Raw genomic sequence first — 20953 nt, forward strand, 5'->3', positions numbered from 1 at the left:
GTTCTAAACCTTTTAATCATTTTTGTTGCTCTGCTCTGTCCTGCCAGCAAATTGTCCACATCCTCCTAAAAGGCTGGTGCCCAGACCTGGACACAGGCCTCCGGCTGAGGCCTCAGCAGTGCTGAGTAGAGCAGGACAGTTCCCTCCCGGGTCTTACAGACCACACTCCTGTTAATACACCCCAGAATATTAGCCGCCTTCACAGCATTAGCTCATATCCAATTTGTGATCCACCGTAACCCCCTGATCCTTTTCTACCGTCCTGCCACCTACCCAGGTGTTCCCCGGAGTGTAGCCGTGCGTTTCACTTCCTTCCCAAGTGCAGGACTTGCGCTTTATTGAAGTCAGGGTTGGTTTGAATTCTGACCCTGTCCAATGTGCTGCAAGCCCCTCCCAGGGTGTCCTCTGCCAAAGCCATAAGCGCACACTCCGCTCCATTAGCCAAGTCCTGAACCAAAATATTGAGTAGGACCAGCCTCAGGGCAGAGCCCTGCAGGGTCCCGCTAGCTCCGTCCCTCCAGCTCGACTGAGAGCTACTAGAGCGGGGGGTTTCAACCCACCTTACAGTCGTTTCCTCGAGCCTGCACTGGGGCCAGATGAAATCTATTTGTTAGGGATTCGTTCCTGGGGATGGGAGCTAACTGGGGACTGCAAAAGGAAAGAGGCCCTGGTTATTCCATTCACTCCGGGGTCTTTTGCTACCGGACACAACACGTGTCATCCCGCCCGGGTTCAGAGATGTGGAGACACCCGCCGGCTCTGCTGGCACCATTGCCTGGGTCCAGGCCCATTCCCCATCCCAGTATCTTAAATACCTTCCTTTGGCTTCAGCAGCGCTTTGCAGCAGCACTGTTGCGGGGTGTCTGTTACCTGGCAGCCCTGCAGGCGCAGGTTCTAGACCCCTACCCCAGCCCCCACGGTGCCTATGCTGCAAGCACAACAGTCACTAATTGACAGGGAGGGGCCCTTTCAGCTGGGCTGGAGTTCAGGCCCTGGCTGACGCATGCCTCCAGCTGGCCAACTCAGGCCTAGCAGCGGGCAGCCCTCCTGGCCCCTGCAAGGCTGGTTAAAATGCTTGGCTAAAGTGGAGCGAGGCAGGGGCGGCTCTAGCCATTTCGCCACCCCAAGCACGGCGGCACGCCGCGGGGGGCGCTCTGCCAGTCGCCGGTCCCGCGGCTCCGGTGGCCCTCCCGCAGGCAGCGGACCTTCCGCAGGCACGCGTGCGGGAAGTCCACCGAAGCCGCGGGACCAGCGGACCCTCCGCAGACACGCTGCCGAAGGCAGCCTGCATGCCGCCCTCCCGGCGACCGGCAGAGCGCTCCCCGCGGCTTGCCGCCCCAAGCGTGCGCTTGGCGTGCTGGGGCCTGGAGCCGCCCCTGGAGCGAGGCCTTAAGTGCCCAAGGGGACGTGCTGCTTCTCGGGAGGCCGGGGCAGGGCCTGCAGGGGTGTGTCGGCGCCCCGTGCAGCTGAACGAGCCCAGAAGAGCAGGCAGCGTAATCCCTCTGGAATGCTGCCTCAGGGAAGTGCAGGGAGGATATTGAAACCATGTTATCGCTGCGATCTGGGACGGGCCGCGTCAGAGCCTGGGAGTGAGGGAAGGCGGCTGCAGGAAATGACAGCAGGAGAGAGGGATTTCAGCAGGGGATGTTGCCAGAGCTCCTCTCAGCCCAAGAGATCCCAAAGCACCTGCCAAGTTCAGAGCTGGTTGGAGGTCTGAGAGGAATCGCACCTGCTGATAGCAGCTCAGAATCTAGCCCCATGCAGAGGGAAATAACTTCCCTGGCACTGAAATGCAGCCACCTCTGGGGTGGAACATGGCAGTTCTACGTGATGGTTTGGACAAGAGGTGGAGAGTGCAAGGAGTTAGGGAGGCAGATGGAATTCGCCAGGCTGACCAAGGGGCAGGACCCCACTTCTGTGGTTGGCTGAAAGAGCAGGAGCGTGCCCCCTGCTCCCGGTAGCACAGCGCCCCCAGGACGGTGCTGACTCTCAGCGCTCCCTACGGAGACACCCGCCCTACTCGCCACCATGGCTGGATTTTCCTCTGTCCAATTGCTGGGCCTTCCCAACCCTGCTTAGCTGCCGCTCCCTGACAGGACCACCCGAGCCCCTGGCGATAACAGAGTCTAGCACCTGAGCGGCGCAGCTGGAGAAGGACAAAGCTGCCCTGGTTCCTCATTTCCTCGCTGCTATTCAAGCTTCCCTGCCAAACCAGGCCCAGGGCAGACACTGACCAGCTCAGGCTGAGCTGTCCGCTTGTTAGGCGCCTGGGTGAGATCTGAGCCAGCGCCCGGCTCGTGGCATCTTGACACTGATGGGTTCTGGGTTCCCCGTAGTGTCCACAACCTCCAGCTGCTTCAGGGCCGCGAAGGCCTGGGCAGACACGCCGGCTGCCAGCAGGCGGTTGGATCTGAAAGAGCAGGAGGACAGGGGAAAAACTTGGTTCTCTGCCGGGAAGAGGCCTCCTGAGATGGCATTTGTTGGCCGAATACTCCGGGGAGAGGGCACCCAGGACCCTGCCCTAGGCAGTGGGCCCCTCAGGTCACAGAGCAAGGACGGGACAGTCCCATTCTGCTGGGCTCCAGCCTGGCCCTCCCCACCCCGTAAGTGTTGCTGAAGCGCGGGGGGGGTGCGGAGAGCAGCGATTTGGCTCGAGGTCACTCTTGCGCTGACGCTAGCCGTGTGGCTGTTGTGACTCTGGCAGAACTCAGGCTGGCCACCCGAGTCCTAGCCCGCCCAACCCCATGGGTTGCAGCTCGGGTGGCTAGCCGGAGCCGCCGCCCCTGCTCCCCACCATAGCTGGATTTCCCCAGCGAAGCTAGTGTGAGTCTGTCTGCGCTGCAAGGCATGCGCCCAGCTGCAATGTCGACACACCTACAGCGAGCCAGGGGTCCTGACTCCCAGCCCCCCCTGCTCTGACCCCTTCACCCCACACCCCTCCCAGAACCAGGGACAGAGACCCCGGAATCCGGACTCCCAGACCCCCCTGCTCTGACCTGCACCCCACACCCCTCCCAGAACCAGGGACAGAGACCCCGGAATCCTGACTCCCAGCCCCCCTGCTCTGACGCTCACCCCACACCCCTCCCAGAACCAGGGACAGAGACCCCGGAATCCGGACTCCCAGCCCCCCCCTGCTCTGACCCTCACCCCACACCCCTCCCAGAACCAGGGACAGAGACCCCGGAATCCGGACTCCCAGACCCCCCTGCTCTGACCCCTTCACCCCACACCCCTCCCAGAACCAGGAACAGAGACCCCGGAATCCGGACTCCCAGACCCCCCTGCTCTGACCTTCACCCCACACCCCTCCCAGAACCAGGGACAGAGACCCCGGAATCCGGACTCCCAGCACCCCCTGCTCTGACCCCTTCACCCCACACCCCTCCCAGAACCAGGGACAGAGACCCCGGAATCCTGACTCCCAGCCCCCCTGCTCTGACCCCTTCACCCCACACCCCTCCCAGAACCAGGGACAGAGACCCCGGAATCCTGACTCCCAGCACCCCCTGCTCTGACCTTCACCCCACACCCCTCCCAGAACCAGGGACAGAGACCCCGGAATCCTGACTCCCAGCATCCCCTGCTCTGACCCCTTCACCCCACTCCCCTCCCAGAACCAGGGACAGAGACCCCGGAATCCGGACTCCCAGCACCCCCTGCTCTGACCCTCACCCCACACCCCTCCCAGAACCAGGGACAGAGACCCCGGAATCCGGACTCCCAGCCCCCCTGCTCTGACCCCTTCACCCCACACCCCTCCCAGAACCAGGAACAGAGACCCCGGACTCCGGACTCCCAGCCCCCCCTGCTCTGACCTTCACCCCACACCCCTCCCAGAACCAGGGACAGAGACCCCGGAATCCGGACTCCCAGCACCCCCTGCTCTGACCCCTTCACCCCACACCCCTCCCAGAACCAGGAACAGAGACCCCGGAATCCTGACTCCCAGCCCCCCTGCTCTGACCCCTTCACCCCACACCCCTCCCAGAACCAGGGACAGAGACCCCGGAATCCTGACTCCCAGCACCCCCTGCTCTGACCTTCACCCCACACCCCTCCCAGAACCAGGGACAGAGACCCCGGAATCCTGACTCCCAGCACCCCCTGCTCTGACCCCTTCACCCCACTCCCCTCCCAGAACCAGGGACAGAGACCCCGGAATCCGGACTCCCAGACCCCCCTGCTCTGACCCCTTCACCCCACACCCCTCCCAGAACCAGGGACAGAGACCCCGGAATCCGACTCCCAGACCCCCCTGCTCTGACCCCTTCACCCCACACCCCTCCCAGAACCAGGGACAGAGACCCCGGAATCCTGACTCCCAGCACCCCCTGCTCTGACCTTCACCCCACACCCCTCCCAGAACCAGGGACAGAGACCCCGGAATCCTGACTCCCAGCACCCCCTGCTCTGACCCCTTCACCCCACACCCCTCCCAGAACCAGGGACAGAGACCCCGGAATCCTGACTCCCAGCACCCCCTGCTCTGACCCCTTCACCCCACACCCCTCCCAGAACCAGGGACAGAGACCCCGGAATCCTGACTCCCAGCACCCCCTGCTCTGACCCCTTCACCCCACACCCCTCCCAGAACCAGGGACAGAGACCCCGGAATCCTGACTCCCAGCACCCCCTGCTCTGACCCTCACCCCACACCCCTCCCAGAACCAGGGATAGAGACCCCGGAATCCTGACTCCCAGCCCCCCTGCTCTGACCCCTTCACCCCACACCCCTCCCAGAACCAGGGACAGAGACCCCAGAATCCTGACTCCCAGCACCCCCTGCTCTGACCCTCACCCCACACCCCTCCCAGAACCAGGGACAGAGACCCAAGAATCCTGACTCCCAGCCCCCCTGCTCTGACCCCTTCACCCCACACCCCTCCCAGAACCAGGGACAGAGACCCCGGAATCCTGACTCCCAGCACCCCCTGCTCTGACCCCTTCACCTCACACCGCTCCCAGAACCAGGGACAGAGACCCTGGAATCCTGACTCCCAGACCCCCTGCTCTGACCCCTTCACCTCACACCCCTCCCAGAACCAGGGACAGAGACCCTGGAATCCTGACTCCCAGACCCCCTGCTCTGACCCCTTCACCCCACACCCCTCCCAGAACCAGGGGCAGAGACCCCAGAATCCTGAGGCCCAGCCCCCCTGCTCTGGCCCCACCTTTCGGAAAGGTTGGCGGGAAAGCCGGTCACCAGGATGGTAGGGCAGGAGCCTGCCTGTGCTCCCGGCACTAACCTCCCTGCTCTGGCTGTTACCTGAGGACGATGGCTCGGATGTCGGGGATGGTGTGGAAGGCTTCGGCCCCAATGACAGCAATGCGGTTGTGCTGGAGATACAGGTACTCGAGGGACTCTGGCAGGTCCGGGGGGATGTAGGACAACTCGTTGTTGCTGAGATCCAGGAGCTGGGGAGCAGGAGAGACAGGGTTACCCAGTTCTCAACAGCTACTTGGATTCACTCTACGCCGCTAATCGCCGGTAACACCCTGCCAGGCTGACTGCTTTAGACAAGGTTCTTGCAGGGCAGGCGGGTCGGGGACTTGATCACAGCGTTCGAGTCCCTACACTGGGAGAAGGGAGACAACTCAAACCACTTCTCCTTTCAGCATGTCGTTAGCCTGTGGAACTCCCTGCCACATGAAGTCAATGAGGCTGCAAACAGAGTCAGACTCGAAGAGGGGCTGGATGTTTGTATGGATGACAAGGAGATCTGGAGTTAGAACAGTTCTGGAAGGGAGATTAAACCTCATGGTTTTAAGCCAATCTCTGACTATTAGGAGACCTTCATGGGGAGCTGAGTATCCCTGTGGGAGTTCCTGAACCTTCAGCTGAGACATCTAATGGTGGGGCTCTCAGAGACAGGATAAGGGGGTACTTGGCCATTGGTCCTGATCCTGTCTGACGTTCCTATGCTGCCAGAGGGCTCTTTAACCTAGTAATGAAGGTACAAGCTCAGGAGTTCTGGTGCCTCATCTCTAATCACTGAGCCACTTCCCCTCTCAGAACCAGGACAGAACCCAGGAGTCCTGGCTCCCAGCCCCGCCCCCCCTAACCAGTCTACCCCACTCCCCTCCCAGAGCCGGGATAGAACCCAGGAGTCCTGGCTCCCAGCCCCCTGCTCTAACCACTCGACCCCACTGCCCTCTCTGATTACATCATTAGGGCAATCGTCCCCCTCCCTCACCTTGAGCCCCTGCAGCTCCTGCCACGTGCCAGGGGTGATGGAGCCGATGCGCAGCCTGTTGTGGGCCAGGTGCAGCTCCTTGAGGCCGGTCAGGTTGGCCAGCAGCTCGGGCGAGAGGGAGTTGATCTGGTTCTTGTGCAGCTTGAGCACCTGGAGGCTGGGCGGGAGGCCGGCGGGCAGCAGGGTGAGCTGGTTGCCCGACAGGTCCAGGCTCTCGAGCCGGCGCAGCTTGCGGAAAGCCAGCCGGTGGATCTTGGCGCTGTAGAGGCGGTTGTAGCTCAGGTTGAGCTCGGCCAGCAGGTAGGTGTTGGCGAAGTCCGGCAGGCCGATGTGCGTGATCTGGTTGTGCAGGATCATGAGGGAGCGCACCCGGCGGGGCAGCCCCGGGGGCACCCGCTCCAGCCGGTTGTTGTAGAGGTGCAGGGTGTGCAGGTTGCGTAGCTTGAGGAAGGCGTCGGGGTGGACGCCGGCGGCCGTCAGGCGGTTGTTCTGCAGCAGCAGGTACTGCAGGCCGCGCACCCGGCTCAGGCTGTCCCGGGGCAGCGAGTCGATGCGGTTCTTGCCCAGGTGCAGGATCATGATGTTCGGGGGGAAGCCAGCCGGGATCTCAGTCAGGTTGTTGTTAGACAGATCCAGGTACTCCAGGCTCTTCAGCTTGCTGCAAAGGAGAAGGGGAACGGGGTGCTGGCTTGGGGTGAGCAGCTCGTGCCGTAGCCTCCTGCTCTACTGGACCCAGGAGTCCTGATGCTCTGGTTCCCCCCCTGCTCTGAGCACTAGACCCCGCTCCCCTCCCCAAGCTGGAAATAGAACCCAGGAGTCCTGACTCCCAGCCCCACTGGCTAGAACCACTAGACCCCCCTCCCTGCCCAGAAGTCCCATCTCCTCCGCTCTAACCACTCTGCAGCTCCCTCCCTCAGTCTCACCTGAAGGTGGAAGGGTCCATGCCCTGGTTGGACAGGTTGTTGTTCTGCAGGTAGAGCTCTCGGAGCTTCCAGTGGCTGCTCAGTGCCCCCCTGGGGATCCGGGCGATGCGGTTGTTCTGCAGGGACGGGAGGTCGCGGCCACTAGAGACGCTCCCGAGCCTGCCTCAGTCACCGTCAGCAGGCCTGGGGGGGAGGCTGCCCTCGATACGGTACCAAGGTAACCACTAGGCCACCCAGCCCAGCTGCCATCTGAATGGCAGAGCTGGGGCACAGAGAAGCGATGGGCTTGCCCAAGGTCCCAGAGTGAGTCAAAGGCCACGCTGAGACTAGAACCCAGGAGTCCTGGCTCCCAGCCCCCTGCTCTAACCACTAGATCCCACACCCCACCTGGAGCTGGAAACGGAACCCAGGAGTCCTGGCTCCCAGCCCCCTGCTCTAACCACTGGCCTACACCTCCTCTCCCCATATCAAAGACAAAGGGCTGTGGGGCTTTGGGATGTGTCATGCCTCAGGGATCCAGGCCAACCACACGTTTAGGGGCAGATCCCCTGCCCCGCCCCGCCCCCGGTCATGAGCCCAAGCCCTGCCCCACCTGTAAGTGGAGCCGGACGAGCGCAGGGGGCAGGTTCTGGGGCAGGTAGCTGAGCTGGTTGCTGGAGAGGATCATGGTGCTGACGGCGTCGGAGCCGTTGAAGGCGTCATAGGGGAGCCCGGTGTTGGTCAGCTGGTTGTTGTGAAGATACACGGACCTGCATGGAGGAGAGGGAAGCAAAACAGAGCTGACACCAGAGTCTCTGGGGTAGGGTAATGCCTCTGTCCTGCATTACCCTACAGGGGAGAGCGCCCCCTAGTGAGCCCTCCAGCCCTGCAGCACGGCGCCCCCTAGTGCCATGCTGGGGTGAGCACTGACTGCAGGGGGAGAGCCCCCCCCCCGAGTGAACCCCCATCCTGCTCCCTGCAGCACAGCGCCCCCTAGTGCCATGCGGGGGTGAGCACTGACTGCAGGGGGAGAGCCCCCCCAGTGAGCCCCCATCCTGCTCCCTGCAGCACAGCGCCCCCTAGTGCCATGCGGGGGTGAGCACTGACTGCAGGGGGAGAGCCCCCCCAGTGAGCCCCCATCCTGCTCCCTGCAGCACGGCGCCCCCTAGTGCCATGCTGGGGTGAGCACTGACTGCAGGGGGAGAGCCCCCCCCCAGTGAACCCCCATCCTGCTCCCTGCAGCACAGCGCCCCCTAGTGCCATGCTGGGTGAGCACTGACTGCAGGGGGAGAGCCCCCCCAGGTGAACCCCCATCCCGCTCCCTGCAGCACGGCGCCCCATAGTGCCATGCTGGGGTGAGCACTGACTGCAGGGGGAGAGCCCCCCCAGTGAGCCCCCATCCTGCTCCCTGCAGCACGGCGCCCCCTAGTGCCATGCTGGGGTGAGCACTGACTGCAGGGGGAGAGCCCCCCCAGTGAGCCCCCATCCTGCTCCCTGCAGCACAGCGCCCCCTAGTGCCATGCTGGGGTGAGCACTGACTGCAGGGGGAGAGCCCCCCCAGGTGAACCCCCATCCCGCTCCCTGCAGCACGGCGCCCCATAGTGCCATGCTGGGGTGAGCACTGACTGCAGGGGGAGTGCCCCCCCAGTGAGCCCCCATCCCGCTCCCTGCAGCACAGCGCCCCCTAGTGCCATGCTGGGGTGAGCACTGACTGCAGGGGGAGAGCCCCCCCAGGTGAACCCCCATCCCGCTCCCTGCAGCACGGCGCCCCCTAGTGCCATGCTGGGGTGAGCACTGACTGCAGGGGGAGAGCCCCCCCAGTGAGCCCCCATCCCGCTCCCTACAGCACAGCGCCCCCTAGTGCCATGCTGGGGTGAGCACTGACTGCAGGGGGAGAGCCCCCCCCGTGAACCCCCATCCCGCTCCCTGCAGCACAGCGCCCCCTAGTGCCATGCTGGGGTGAGCACTGACTGCAGGGGGAGAGCCCCCCCAGGTGAACCCCCATCCCGCTCCCTGCAGCACGGCGCCCCCTAGTGCCATGCTGGGGTGAGCACTGACTGCAGGGGGAGAGCCCCCCCAGTGAGCCCCCAGCCCGCTCCCTACAGCACAGCGCCCCCTAGTGCCATGCTGGGGTGAGCACTGACTGCAGGGGGAGAGCCCCCCCAGTGAACCCCCATCCCGCTCCCTGCAGCACAGCGCCCCCTAGCACTGTACTGGGACACTGAGGTCACCCAGAGGGGAGAGCGCCCCCTACTGAGCTCCCTGCCCAGCTTGAAGAAGAGGCCCAGGCTAATGAGGCCCCGCCCGTCAGACCCCCGCACGCCGAGGCAGGGGGCTGGAGAGCGGCTCTACCTGAGGTTGGCTTTCTGCCCAAAGGTGAGCGGGTAGACTTCGGTGAGCAGGTTAGCAGCCAGGTCCACTATGCGCACTGTGCTGGGGAGGATCTGCGGTGCTACCGTGAGCTGGGAAAAAACCACAGGGGAACAGGCCGATTCTAGCAGAGCAGTGTGGCCCCGGATCTACCCGCTGCCGCCACATGGCCTGGCCAGGCTCTATACAGGGTCAGTGGCATGCGGCCACCTCTGCGGTCAGAGGTAGGGTGACCACATGTCCCGATTTTATAGGACAGTCCTGAGATTTGGGTCTTTTTCTTATATAGGCTCCTACTACCCCCCACCCCCTGTCCCGATTTGTCACACTTGCTGTCTGGTCCCCCAGTCAGAGGCAGCAGCTGTTTATACAGGGATTGCTCAACATCTGGCTGGGGTAGAACACAGCAGCTGTTTCACAGTGCCCAGGGCCACCACGCAAAAGTTTAGGACAGGAAGTGGAGAGGAATCCTCTCTCCAGTGAGCACAGCAGCAGCAGCAGCAGGTGAGGAAGACAGGATGGAATCACACCAGGGTTCGCACAGACACTTGAGGGAAATGTGTCAGCATCTCTAATGACGACGCGGGACCCGTCTCCTCTGAAAGGCGGCACCTCACGGCGCCCCCGAGTGCCATGCTGGGCCCCGGGGTCAGCACAACTCAGAGGGAGCGCGGCGCCCCCTAGTGCTGCACTGACTCAAGGGACAGCGCCGCCTACCGAGTCCACCAACCTGCTCCCTGCAGCGCAGCGCCCCCTAGCGCCACCCCCTGCAGCACCCTTGGCTTCCCCTGGAGGTCCCTCCCATCCCACTGGCGACCACGCTCAGCATGGTTTAGCTTGGGAAATCCCTCTCTCCCACGCACACGTGCAGAGCCCCCTCCAGCTAGCTGGGCGCAAACTCCTGGCACCATCCCTGCCGCCCCCGGGGCAGAGGACAGCCGCGCGCACACCTTGTTGTTGGCCAGGTAGATGTACTGCAGCGAGTCCAGGGACTCAAAGGCTTCATCCGGGAGGCCTAGAAAGCAGCAGAGAGAAGAGCGGAGATTAGGCACACCCTGCGCAGAAGGGAGGCCAGTACGTGAACCTGCTCCATCCAGCTAGTGAACTCAGACCCTGCCTCCCTCCCTGAAAGGCCCCGGGGCTGCTTCCACTCACCCACGGAGCTACGCAGCCTGTAACTGGCATCCAGCTACCCAGAATGCTTTGCATCCAGCTTCCCACCAGGCTTTTCTATAACGGTCCTAAAAAACTTCCCAGGCTGCTGAAATGCAGCTGCCTCTGGGGTGGAGCATGGCAGCTGTTTGCACAGCACTGCATAGGGACCGTTCATCTAGTGCTGAAATGCAACTGCCTCTGGGGTGGAGCGTGGCAGCTGTTTGCACAGCACTGCATAGGGACCGTTCATCTAGTGCTGAAATGCAACTGCCTCTGGGGTGGAGCATGGCAGCTGTTTGCACAGCACTGCATAGGGACCGTTCATCTAGCGCTGAAATGCAGCTCCCTCTGGGGTGGAGTGTGGCAGCTGTTTGCACAACACTGCATAGGGACCGTTCATCTAGCACTGAAATGCAACTGCCTCTGGGGTGGAGTGTGGCAGCTGTTCACACAACACTCCATAGGGATCGTTCATCCAGCACTGAAATGCAGCTGCCTCTGGGGTAGGAACCAGCAGCTGTTTAACAGCATGCGACAAGGCTGCACAAGAATTTAGAAGTAGGCGTGGAGGAAATTCCTGTGTCCAGCTGAAACTGCAGGACAGAGGGACGGCCTGCAAGTGCATCCTTCTGGGATTCAAGGAGAGGAGGATAAAAGGATGATGGGGTCTGATACTGGACCGTGGGGATTTCTCTTCTATAGGAGGTCGGAAGAGCTCTCCCTTGACACGCACACACACGCCCAGGTCACGTTGGCAGGGACCCTCCCTTCGATGGCGTCCCAGCCCCCTGCCCGCGACGGCTCCCTCACCATCGGAGATGATGTGGTTGTTGTGCAAGTTGAGGGTTTTCAGGCTGGTCAGCTGGGCCAGCTCGTCGTAGGGCAGCTCCCGCAGCTGGTTATTCTGCAGAAGGAGACCCGCTCACCTCAGTCCCTGGGCAAGTGGGAGGCGTTTGCCCAGGGCTGGAGGGCAGCAGTGAGAGAGAGAGACGGGGGGTGGCGAGTCAAGGAAGGGCTGCTCTGGGCTCTGGAAGGGATTCCACTGAGGCACCATGTCCAACGGCCCCCGGCTGCTCCCTGACCCCCGGGGCACCGCGTCCAATGGCCCCCAGCTACTCCCTGACCCCTGGGGCACCGTGTCCAACGGCCCCCGGCTGCCCTCTGACCCCCAGGGCACCGTGTCCAACGGCCCCCGGCTGCCCTCTGACCCCAGGGCACCATGTCCAATGGCCCCCGGCTGCCCTCTGACCCCTGGGGCACCGCGTCCAATGGCCCCCAGCTACTCCCTGACCCCTGGGGCACTGCGTCCAACGGCCCCCAGCTGCCTCTGACCCCTGGGGCATCCAACGGCCCCCGGCTACTCCCTGACCCCTGGGGCACCGTGTCCAATGGCCCCCAAGTACTCCCTGACCCCTGAGGCACCACATCCAATGGCCCCCGGCTGCCCTCTGACCCCTGGGGCACCGCGTCCAACGGCCCCCGGCTGCCCTCTGACCCCTGGGGCACCACATCCAATGGCCCCCGGCTGCCCTCTGACGCCTGGGGCACCGCGTCCAACGGCCCCCGGCTGCCCTCTGAGCCCTGAGGCACCGCGTCCAACGGCCCCCGGCTGCCCTCTGACCCCTGCGGCACCACATCCAACGGCCCCCGGCTGCCCTCTGACCCCTGGGTTGCTCTTTAGACCCTCCTTGGTAACTGGGATCTGGCCCTGGCTGGGCTCCTGGGTTCACTGGGGGCCGGGGACAGTTACCTGCAGAGAAAGATGCTGGACAGCTCTGGAGACGTTGCTGGGGAAGACGTGCAGGTCGAGCCCCCCGCACTCCACCGTCTCCTCTGAGGGGCAGGTGCAGTTGGCCGGGCAGCCTGGGGTGTTCTTCGGGGGTAGGGGCCCCACGCCAAACGGGGGGGATGGTGGGGCATCCTCATCATCCTGGCTCCCGACCAGGCAGAAGGAGGGGATCTTCACAAAGAGGACCAGGAGACAGCCGCAGCTCAGCCGCTGGGGAGAGGGGGAGAGGGTCTGGTGAATTCTGGAGCGAACTGAACTGTCTGTATGCTGCAGGCCTGCGGAGCGGGGAGCCCGAGGGCTCCTACCAGCCCAGGCCTGGCGCTGCTCAGCCCCATCAATGCAGGCTCTGTCTCCAGAGCACCAGCCACTGCTGCGGGGGGATGGAGGGCCCCACTGAGCGGAGCCCGCTGGGGATCCAGGCAGGTCGGTTTACAGGGCACTTGGCAGCTCTGAAATGCCTTAGTTGTTGTTTTAGCCGGCCTGGCAGCCGATCAGCTGCCCCCAGCCGCACAGGCCGGCGTTTCACCGCCTCAGCACGGCAGCCGGATTGCATGTGCACGGGTGTGTGCGTCTGTAAATTAACACATCAGCGCCTGGCACAACGGGGCCCTGATCTCGGGCTGGGGCTGCAGTCTGGGGTGGAGCTGGGGATGAGGGCTTTGGGGTGCAGGAGGGGGCTCCGGGCTTGGGGAGGCTCAGGGCAGGGGGTTGGGGTTGGGTGGCTCCCGGGCGGCGGTGCTGCGGAGGCAAGGCAGGCCGCCTGCCTGTCCTGGGGCACTGCTCGGCGCCCTGGAAGTGGCCAGCAGGTCCGGCTCCTAGGCAGGGGCGGGGGGGACAGGAGCTCCACGGTGGAGTGCGGAGCTGGTGCATGGGGCGGGGGCAGCGCGCAGAGCCCCATGCCCCTCCCACACACACACCTAGGAGCCGGACCTGCTGGCCGCTTCCGGGGCGAGGGCAGTGCCCCAGGACAGGTAGGGACTAGCCTGCCTTGCCTCCGCACCCCACCGACCGGACTTTAAACGGCCCAGCCGGCAGTGCCGACCGGAGCCGCCAGGGTCCCTTTTCAACCGGGTGTTCCAGTCGAAAACCGGACACCTGGTCACCCTAACTATAATACAAAAAACCCCACTCTCCCGCTGCCTGTTTCGTTCCCTGGCCACGTGCTTTTTCGGAAGCAAGATGTACATTTGTGGAACGACAGAGACACGCTACAGGGCTCCCACGAGCTCTGTTTGGTATCCCAGGGAGTGATTTACCCCCAGATGGGGCAGAGCCCTGGAAAACGGCCTGGAGGGAATGGGCCTGCAGGAGTAGCTGGCTCCGACAGATCCCCCACAGAACAGGTGCGGCCTGGACACACTCCTGTCCTGTCCCACCAGAGCAGGATCTGTTCAGTCTTCAGCTTCTCCGCTGAGGCTGCCAAAATGGACCCAACTGTGACGTAGTTAGAAATTGGCCGGGACCGGGGGAGTTGCTCCCGTCCCCTTTGGGAGCCGAGTGTGAAATGAGCAGGCAGGATCCCAGCCCAGTTCCCAGCTGGGAGACAGGTCAAAACCTGCCAGCCTGACAGGCAGTAAATGGCCCCTTGTTGACAGCTCCAACAAACCGGCCACAAAGAAGGAGCTCTGCTCTGACTGGGGCGACGGGGGTTGTATCAGCAGGGCAGGGCTAAGGCGCATTGATTGCTGGGTCTGGGGACATTCGCCTTAATGCCAGGCCCCTGCTCTGCTCACTAGACCCCACTCCCCTCCAAGAGCGGAGAATCGGCCCTGGGGTCGAAAGCTGGATCTCCCCTGGGCCTTGCCTGGGGAATCCCCTTGGACACAGCCCCACCAGCAAGAGCACTAGCAGCTGAACCACTGTGTCATGAACCCTGCTCAGAGCAGGTGGGGGGCCGGGCCCCAAAGGATGGGATGAATCCCTCCTAAGATTTCCCCCTTTTGGCCAGTGCCAATGCATCTAAGAGGGTCTGGGAGATCTCCCTCCCTCCCAGCTCAGAGTGGGATGGCCCCCAGCTGCCCTCGTGAGTCACCCGCCTCTCCCCAGCCCAAGCAGGCGTCACTGGAGCCTCGTCGCCAACAAGCCTGAACTCTGCTGGGTCCCCAAAAACGCCGGAGCCAAAGCTCTCCCTCACCATAGCCAGGTCCCGGCTGCGAGTCTCCCAGGCTCCACTCTGCAGAGTCTTCTCAGGATCTTTAATTGAAGCCAGACCGGCACAGGGCTCCTGATTCCCTCTGCTCTGTCTTCGCCTCCGAAATAAAGATCGTCCTCACATGGTCCCCACAGGAACAGTCGCGTTCCACACACACCCCCACGCTCGCCTCCCGGAGCACTGGAAAAGGAAACGGAGAAAGCAACCTGCCAGGAGCTGTCACGCTGCCTGGGCGTGAACTGCAGCCGGGACGCTGTGTCTTCGCTTGCTGTTGTCTTCACGTCTGATCAAAGCCGAGGGAGGGAGGTGGGATGGGGGGAGATTCGGGCTATGGGCAAGTAGGGGGGCTTTGTGTCTGCTGCAATTGGGGTTGCATAATGGGGCTGGCAGAGGTCCTGAAGGAATGTTTGGAAGGGATCACGTTTACCGAGTCTGGTATTCCAACCATGTACAGAGGCAGATAGGACTCTGGGGAAACTTCACTGTTGCTGTTTGTTTTTCCTAAGTGCGGTCGGAACCGCCATGTTCTGTCCCCGCCCCGATCCTGTGCTGCTCCGCACTCAATCGCTAAGCTGCCCTCCACGCAGGCTGGCTTGGTATTAGCACTGCCACATAACCCGGGGGAAACTGAGGCACAATGAGCTGACGTGACTTGCCCAAGGTCACCCAAGGCATTGGAAAGAAGTCAAGAGTTCTTCCTCAAAACCCTTCACTAGACCCCACTCCCACCCCAGAGCTGGGAACAGAACCCAGGAGTCCTGGCTCCCAGCCCCACCTCCTCTAACCACTAGACCCCACTCCCATCCCAGAGCTGGGAACAGAACCCAAGAGTCCTGGCTTCTAGCCCCCCTGCTTTAACCACTAGACCCCACTTCCATCCTAGCAATAGATCCCAGGAGTCCTGACTCTCAGTCTTCCTGCTGTAAGCACCGGACTAACATTTCCCCCACCCCAAGCAGAGACCAGCCCCCACCCCAGGAAACTTAAGCCCCCAGATCATGCCCACTAGACCACAAGTCTCTGCTCCCACTAGGGACTCCAGATTTCTCCCACTAACCAATGGGAGGTGGGAATTCCCAGATTCCCCTCTCCCCTCTGCCAAACACTGGGATTCAGCTTCCCGGCTGCTCACTCCGTGATGCTGACTTATCCAGGGGCAGAGCCCGGGGGGCCAGCAAGGGGACGTTGCCTGATTCCCATATGGGGTAACATTTCTGGCTCCCGATGGGCCGTGAAGAATGTAATTTGTCCGGCCTCAAAGACCTCCCTGGGAATCGCAGTGTTTGTGCTTCGGAGTCAGTGGTAATGGCCAATTACCGTAACTGAAATACTTGTCACCCGGCCAGCTGTAAGCCGCTACACAGTTGCTTCAGCAGGCTGGGTGCAAATTCAAGAGACCACAGGGGCTTTCTCCGAGCCCGTCTGGACAAGCCCCATGGGCTCTGCAGGGAGCAGGGGCTGACTCCCTGGATTGGCTCCCAAACCGTCCCCCACCCCAGGACTGCCCCCCATCGTAGATTCAAGGCAGCTATTTCTCTGGGCCCATCCATCCCAGAGAAGGATGAACTCCTCTCTGGTTCCCATTCTCCGTGCTGCTGCTGGCCGGCCCCACTGCTCCAAACCCTTCATAACTCATGCCCCTGACGCAGATCTCACGACAGGAGGTGGAGCCAAGCCTCTGGGCTTCTGTCTCTTCTAGCGCCGGAAGGACAGCCCATCCCAACCCAGCCCTACATGCTGCTCTAGGCAAAGGCAGGGATTGGCACCCCTTAACCCAGATGGCTTGCTGCTTCCATCTCCTCCCAATCTCCCCTTGTCTGTGTCATTCCCCCTCGCCTATAGGGCCCCCCTGGTTTCTGCTCATACGTCTGTAGCTGGTGCTTCGAGATTTAAAAACAGGCCCCCAGAATTCTTTGCACCTCCTGCAGAGTTAGCACTTCAGAAGTACTGAGACAGCTGCCACAAAGGATTGTGGGACACTGAAGAGCCACTACTGCAAAGGATTCTGGGGCACTGAGGTACCTCTGCAGCAAAAGTCTTAAACCGAATCGACGCCGTCATGTTTCTGAACACCCTCTAGTGGCAGCTCTCATTACAGTACTTCTTAGTACAGGAAATGTCTGTTGGGCTACACTCCCTGGAGCCCCCCTCCGTCCGGGGTAACATGCTCAGCTCCACAACACACATGCAATACTGCCAACCCTAACCAGTCAAACTCCAGCAGATGTTTGAGTTCTTTTCCTTTGCCTTTTTGAGCCGTACCAGGGTCGTGTTTCCAGGCTTTCCTCTGCTGCGCCGGGCTAGAATGGGAAAGCTTTTAAAAAAGAAAAGCCAAGATTCTCATGTAATAACATGACTCCAAGAGCTGGAGCTTTAAGAAAACCACCAAATACCACAAGACTGGGCAAGGCTGCACGTGGCTGAGTGTGCCTTTGCCCTGGGCTTGTTCTCATAAGCCATCCTTGGCCCAGCCACAATGTGTCATCTAAGAAGGCAGCATGGCCCAGTGGCTAGGGCCCTGGATAGGGACGCAGGATACTGGGTTCTATTCTTGGCTCTGTCCTGTTGGGGGCACCAGACAGGCCACTTCACCTCTCTGTACCTCTGTTTCCCCATCTGTGATGTGGGGATGACGATACCTCATTTAAAGCTGCTTCGAGAAGGGGCAGATGAAATGCGCTACCTGAGAACAAAGTATCAGACTCAATCCCATTTCAACTCAACCCCTCGCATGTTTCAGCTTCAGTTCTTTCATTCCTTGCAAACTGAAATCCAAGGAGGATGCTAGAATGTGCTCCAGCCACTGCCAAAAGCAAATCATTAAGAAACCTTAGCTGTGTTTTAAGAAACCCCAAGCTCTCCTTTCAGTGCCACACACTTCCTATAATTACAGACGCTCAAGACCAAGCCAGGTCCCTGGAAAGCACCGACACTGTTAAAGCCATGGGGCCAGATTTCCAATACCACCATGTAGTACAACAGAGAACCCCACCATCCTTAAAGCAAAACTGAGGAGTACCCAAACTCCTTACAAGGTCAGAGTCATCCTTGGCTCTCAATTGGCAACGCCCAATTTCTTTAAATCTAATTTACTTTCATGCCGTTTGTGTACTTTGCAATTTGCTCCTCATGGGGTTGATCGGTGAAACCGATGTGTATGTCGTTTTTCTGTAGAGGACAGGAAGGAACTATGAATTTGCTATATCCAATCTGACCATCCGTCCAGCTAGGCCTCTGTCCAGCTTCTTAGAGTACCCGTTCAGAGCACTGCCCCGTGTAATTTAGTACACCTGCTTTCCTAGTGCATTGGATCAACATCCACCTACTCTAACATCTAGGGTGACCAGACAGATTATGTGAAAAATTGGGACGGGGTAGGGGATAACCTATATAAGAAAAAGACCCACAAATTGGGACCGTCCCTATAAAATTGAGACATCTGGTCAGCCTACTAATATCTCAGCTCCTGCTGCACAGGTTTTGTTAAAAGGTTAAGTGACTTTTACTGGCAAAAGTTCTGCAGCTGACAAAAATTATTTTGGCAGCGCACACTCCCGCATGGCTGCTGGCACCTTGAGGCCACACATGGCATCAGGGTGTATGGGCAAAAAGGTGCTGAATTATGGGTAGGCATCCCAGCATCCTGTGTGTCCCACCTGCAAGCGTGCTGCCTTGTGGGGCATTTTTAGGCTGCGTGGTGGGATGGCCGTACATCTCTCAGGGAATTGTGGGAATTTGGGGTCAAAGGCCCACAACTCCCTCTGTCCCGTCCCATAATCTACCGCCCTTGTGCATCATCTTCGAACATGCTGTTGCAAATCCAGATGGACTTTTGAAAATGGAATTTAGCTTCCTTAGTCACTTAGGCACTATAAAAATTTGACCCCTAAACCAAAACGCCATTTAGTCCCATATCCCTGACACCTGCTGCCCTGGATCAGACCAGGAGCGCTGGTCCACCAGCCTCCTTTCACCACTGGGACTTTACAGATGTCACTCTGCTGCATATAACGAATTAGGAGAGACCTCAGAGTTTGCTCCAAAATCACCATTGCCAACTTGAACTATAGGCGACTCTCCATTAGCCAGGAACAATATAGAACCTATGACCCACAACTGAGCAGTTTTACATTGATAGCCCACGGCCACTTCTTTGTAGGAATACAGGTGTTTAAAAAACAACACCCTTCCTGAGCCCTGCAGCTATCAGATGATGCCTTGTAGCATGACAGTGGATTAACACTTCTCTTGCCTTACATTACTAACAATGCTATAATGGTAGCAAGATTCCCAAGCCCCTGTTTTAAAAGTATTTCTGGTATTTGACTGGCTGACCTTTGGAAGCTAGTGTTAAAAGCCTATTTATAGGTCCAGGCTCCAGCCTGCCTTGGCTGGCTCAAGGCCGGGATAGAACTGTAAACATATTTTTCTGGCTTTTCTTTTCCAATTCCCACATTCTGACCATTTGCCAGTGTATTAAGAGTCCTGCCAGCTTCTGAGTCAGACAGGGAACGGAGCCATGACTCTGCCTCTGTCCTGCAGCCTGTGATCAGGCCCCAACTATTTAAACATGAGAAGCTTCTGGGCTAGCCGGGGTTCTGGGGAACGGGGTATTTCCCCCCTTGCTGATCCTCTGCTCTCCTGGCAGGTGAATTTCAATGCCAAGGCAGAGCCGAGATCTGAAATGCCTCCTCATGCCAAATGAGATGAATTTGGTCCTAAGGATTTATAGTGATAAAGATGTCTTGTGGCAAAAGGCCAGAACTTGGAGTCAGGACTCCTGGGTTCTATTCCTGGCTCTGGGAGGAGAGTGAGCTGCAGTGGTTAGATCAGGGGTTTGGAAGCCAAGACACCTGGGTAGACGGCAGGATTGAGCGTCAGGACTCTTGGGTGCTACTTCTGGCTATGGGAGAAGCCTAATGGTGAGAGCACAGGGAGTCTGTCTCTGTCACAGGCACCGGAAGGCAGTGTTGCCTAGTGGTTAGTCCGAAGCGCTGCGCTACATCCCAGGCTCTGTGACCTTGGCCAATTCACTTTCCTGCTCCATGTCACAAGTTCCCCTCCATGAGATAAAAGGGGTTAATCACAGCGACCTACCTGCCAGGAGTGTTGGGAAGCTCAATCCATTCACGCTGGCAAACTGCTTGGATGCGTTGGATGGAAGATGCAGGAGATGGTCAGAATATTATTGAAACCCCAACATTGATTAGAAGGGGGAAGTTCTCAGCTCGTTTTCTGACTGATTCCTTCCTAAATAAGTCACTGATCAGTTACTGAAGTCAGGCATCAATGAGGATGGCGGATGCTGCCTATCACCAGCCACCTGGGATTCTACAAGGGGTGGGTGCCCCCTCGTTCACGTCCACGGCTTCAGAGCTCGTTTTCATGCCACACGCAGATGATTTCACATGATGTTCAGTGGAGACAAGAGGACACTGGGCGGAAGTAGTGACATTTTTAGGCAGGTAGATGATTTCCTCATGGTCTTGTTGGTGGTGCTCATCACGAGAGTGAGCGCGTCACAGAGAGGAAGGAATTTCTCTTCAGAACTCCCCCGGGACATAAATCCAGCCTGGACGTCTTTCTACAGGAGACGCTCAAACTCAGACAGAGGTTTTGGGCTTGATTCAGGAATCACCGGGTAAGAGTCTCTGGTCTGTTTTCTGCCAGAAGAGGGATCAGCGGATCAAAATGGTCTCATTTGGCCTCAGCATCCACGAATCTCCCTCATTATAGATCGGGGAGTGTTTCAGTGCAGCTGGATGACGTTTCCGTGCAGGGCGACAACACAATGTGGTTGGGATGTACTGAGGGTGTAAAGCATCACCCCACGGGACACAGTGTCGCTTGGCTGGCGCTGAGCTGCACCACTCTGGGGCATTGAGCTGTTCCTACCACTTGGCTCCACCACCATCTATCACAACACGCTTTGGTTGTCAGCCCAACTGAGCGAGGTGGTGCCATCTCGCTGCCCTCCACTGTGGGCCATGCCCCTGGCTTGCTGCCCCACCGGGCGCCACGCTGTTGGCTGTGGCCCCACCGGGCGCCACGTTGTTGGCTGTGGCCCCACCGGGCGCCACGTTGTTGGCTGTGGCCGCACTGGGCGCCACGTGGTTGGCTGTGGCCCCAATGGGCGCCATGTGGTTGGCTGTGGCCCCACCGGGCGCCACGTTGTTGGCTGTGGCCGCACCAGGCGCCATGTGGTTGGCTGTGGCCCCACCGGGCGCCACGTTGTTGGCTGGTGCCCCAATGGGCGCCACGTTGTTGGCTGTGGCCCCACCGGGCGCCATGTGGTTGGCTGTGGCCCCACTGGGCGCCATGTGGTTGGCTGGTGCCCCAATGGGCGCCACGTTGTTGGCTGTGGCCTCACCGGGCGCCATGTGGTTGG

The 20953-nt window shown here is 60.2% G+C and overlaps 1 protein-coding gene across 2 annotated transcripts; it reads right to left on the minus strand.

Annotated features, from left to right (window-relative positions):
- Positions 1-1292: 1292 nt before the first annotated feature.
- PODNL1 (podocan like 1) lies at positions 1293-20682 on the minus strand. 2 transcript variants are annotated; one of them, XM_044994358.1, is made up of 11 exons: positions 19663-20682; positions 14548-14745; positions 12375-12623; positions 11435-11528; positions 10420-10484; positions 9452-9561; positions 7713-7869; positions 7121-7236; positions 6198-6855; positions 5270-5418; positions 1293-2410 (listed from the first exon to the last, which is right to left on the minus strand). In XM_044994358.1, exons 2-11 carry the CDS (start codon positions 14548-14550, stop codon positions 2260-2262), a joined length of 1752 nt encoding a protein of 583 aa, XP_044850293.1. In that variant the 5' UTR covers positions 14551-14745; positions 19663-20682; the 3' UTR covers positions 1293-2259. The 2 variants fall into 2 exon arrangements, with proteins under 2 accessions (XP_044850293.1, XP_044850294.1); XM_044994359.1 differs by lacking the exon at positions 19663-20682 and having other exon boundaries at positions 14548-15290.
- Positions 20683-20953: the final 271 nt, after the last annotated feature.

This window comes from Mauremys mutica, chromosome 20 (assembly GCF_020497125.1).
Source record: "Mauremys mutica isolate MM-2020 ecotype Southern chromosome 20, ASM2049712v1, whole genome shotgun sequence".
NCBI lineage: Eukaryota > Metazoa > Chordata > Testudines > Geoemydidae > Mauremys > Mauremys mutica.

Bases quoted from the DNA above. Each gene is read 5' to 3' on its own strand.
- PODNL1 (XM_044994358.1), bottom strand. The intron at 6,856-7,120 runs GTGAGACTGAGG...TCTCCTTTGCAG, and splicing joins ATGGACCCTTCCACCTTCAG to CAAGCTGAAGAGCCTGGAGT. The intron at 2,411-5,269 runs GTAACAGCCAGA...CTGCTCTTTCAG, and splicing joins ATCCGAGCCATCGTCCTCAG to ATCCAACCGCCTGCTGGCAG.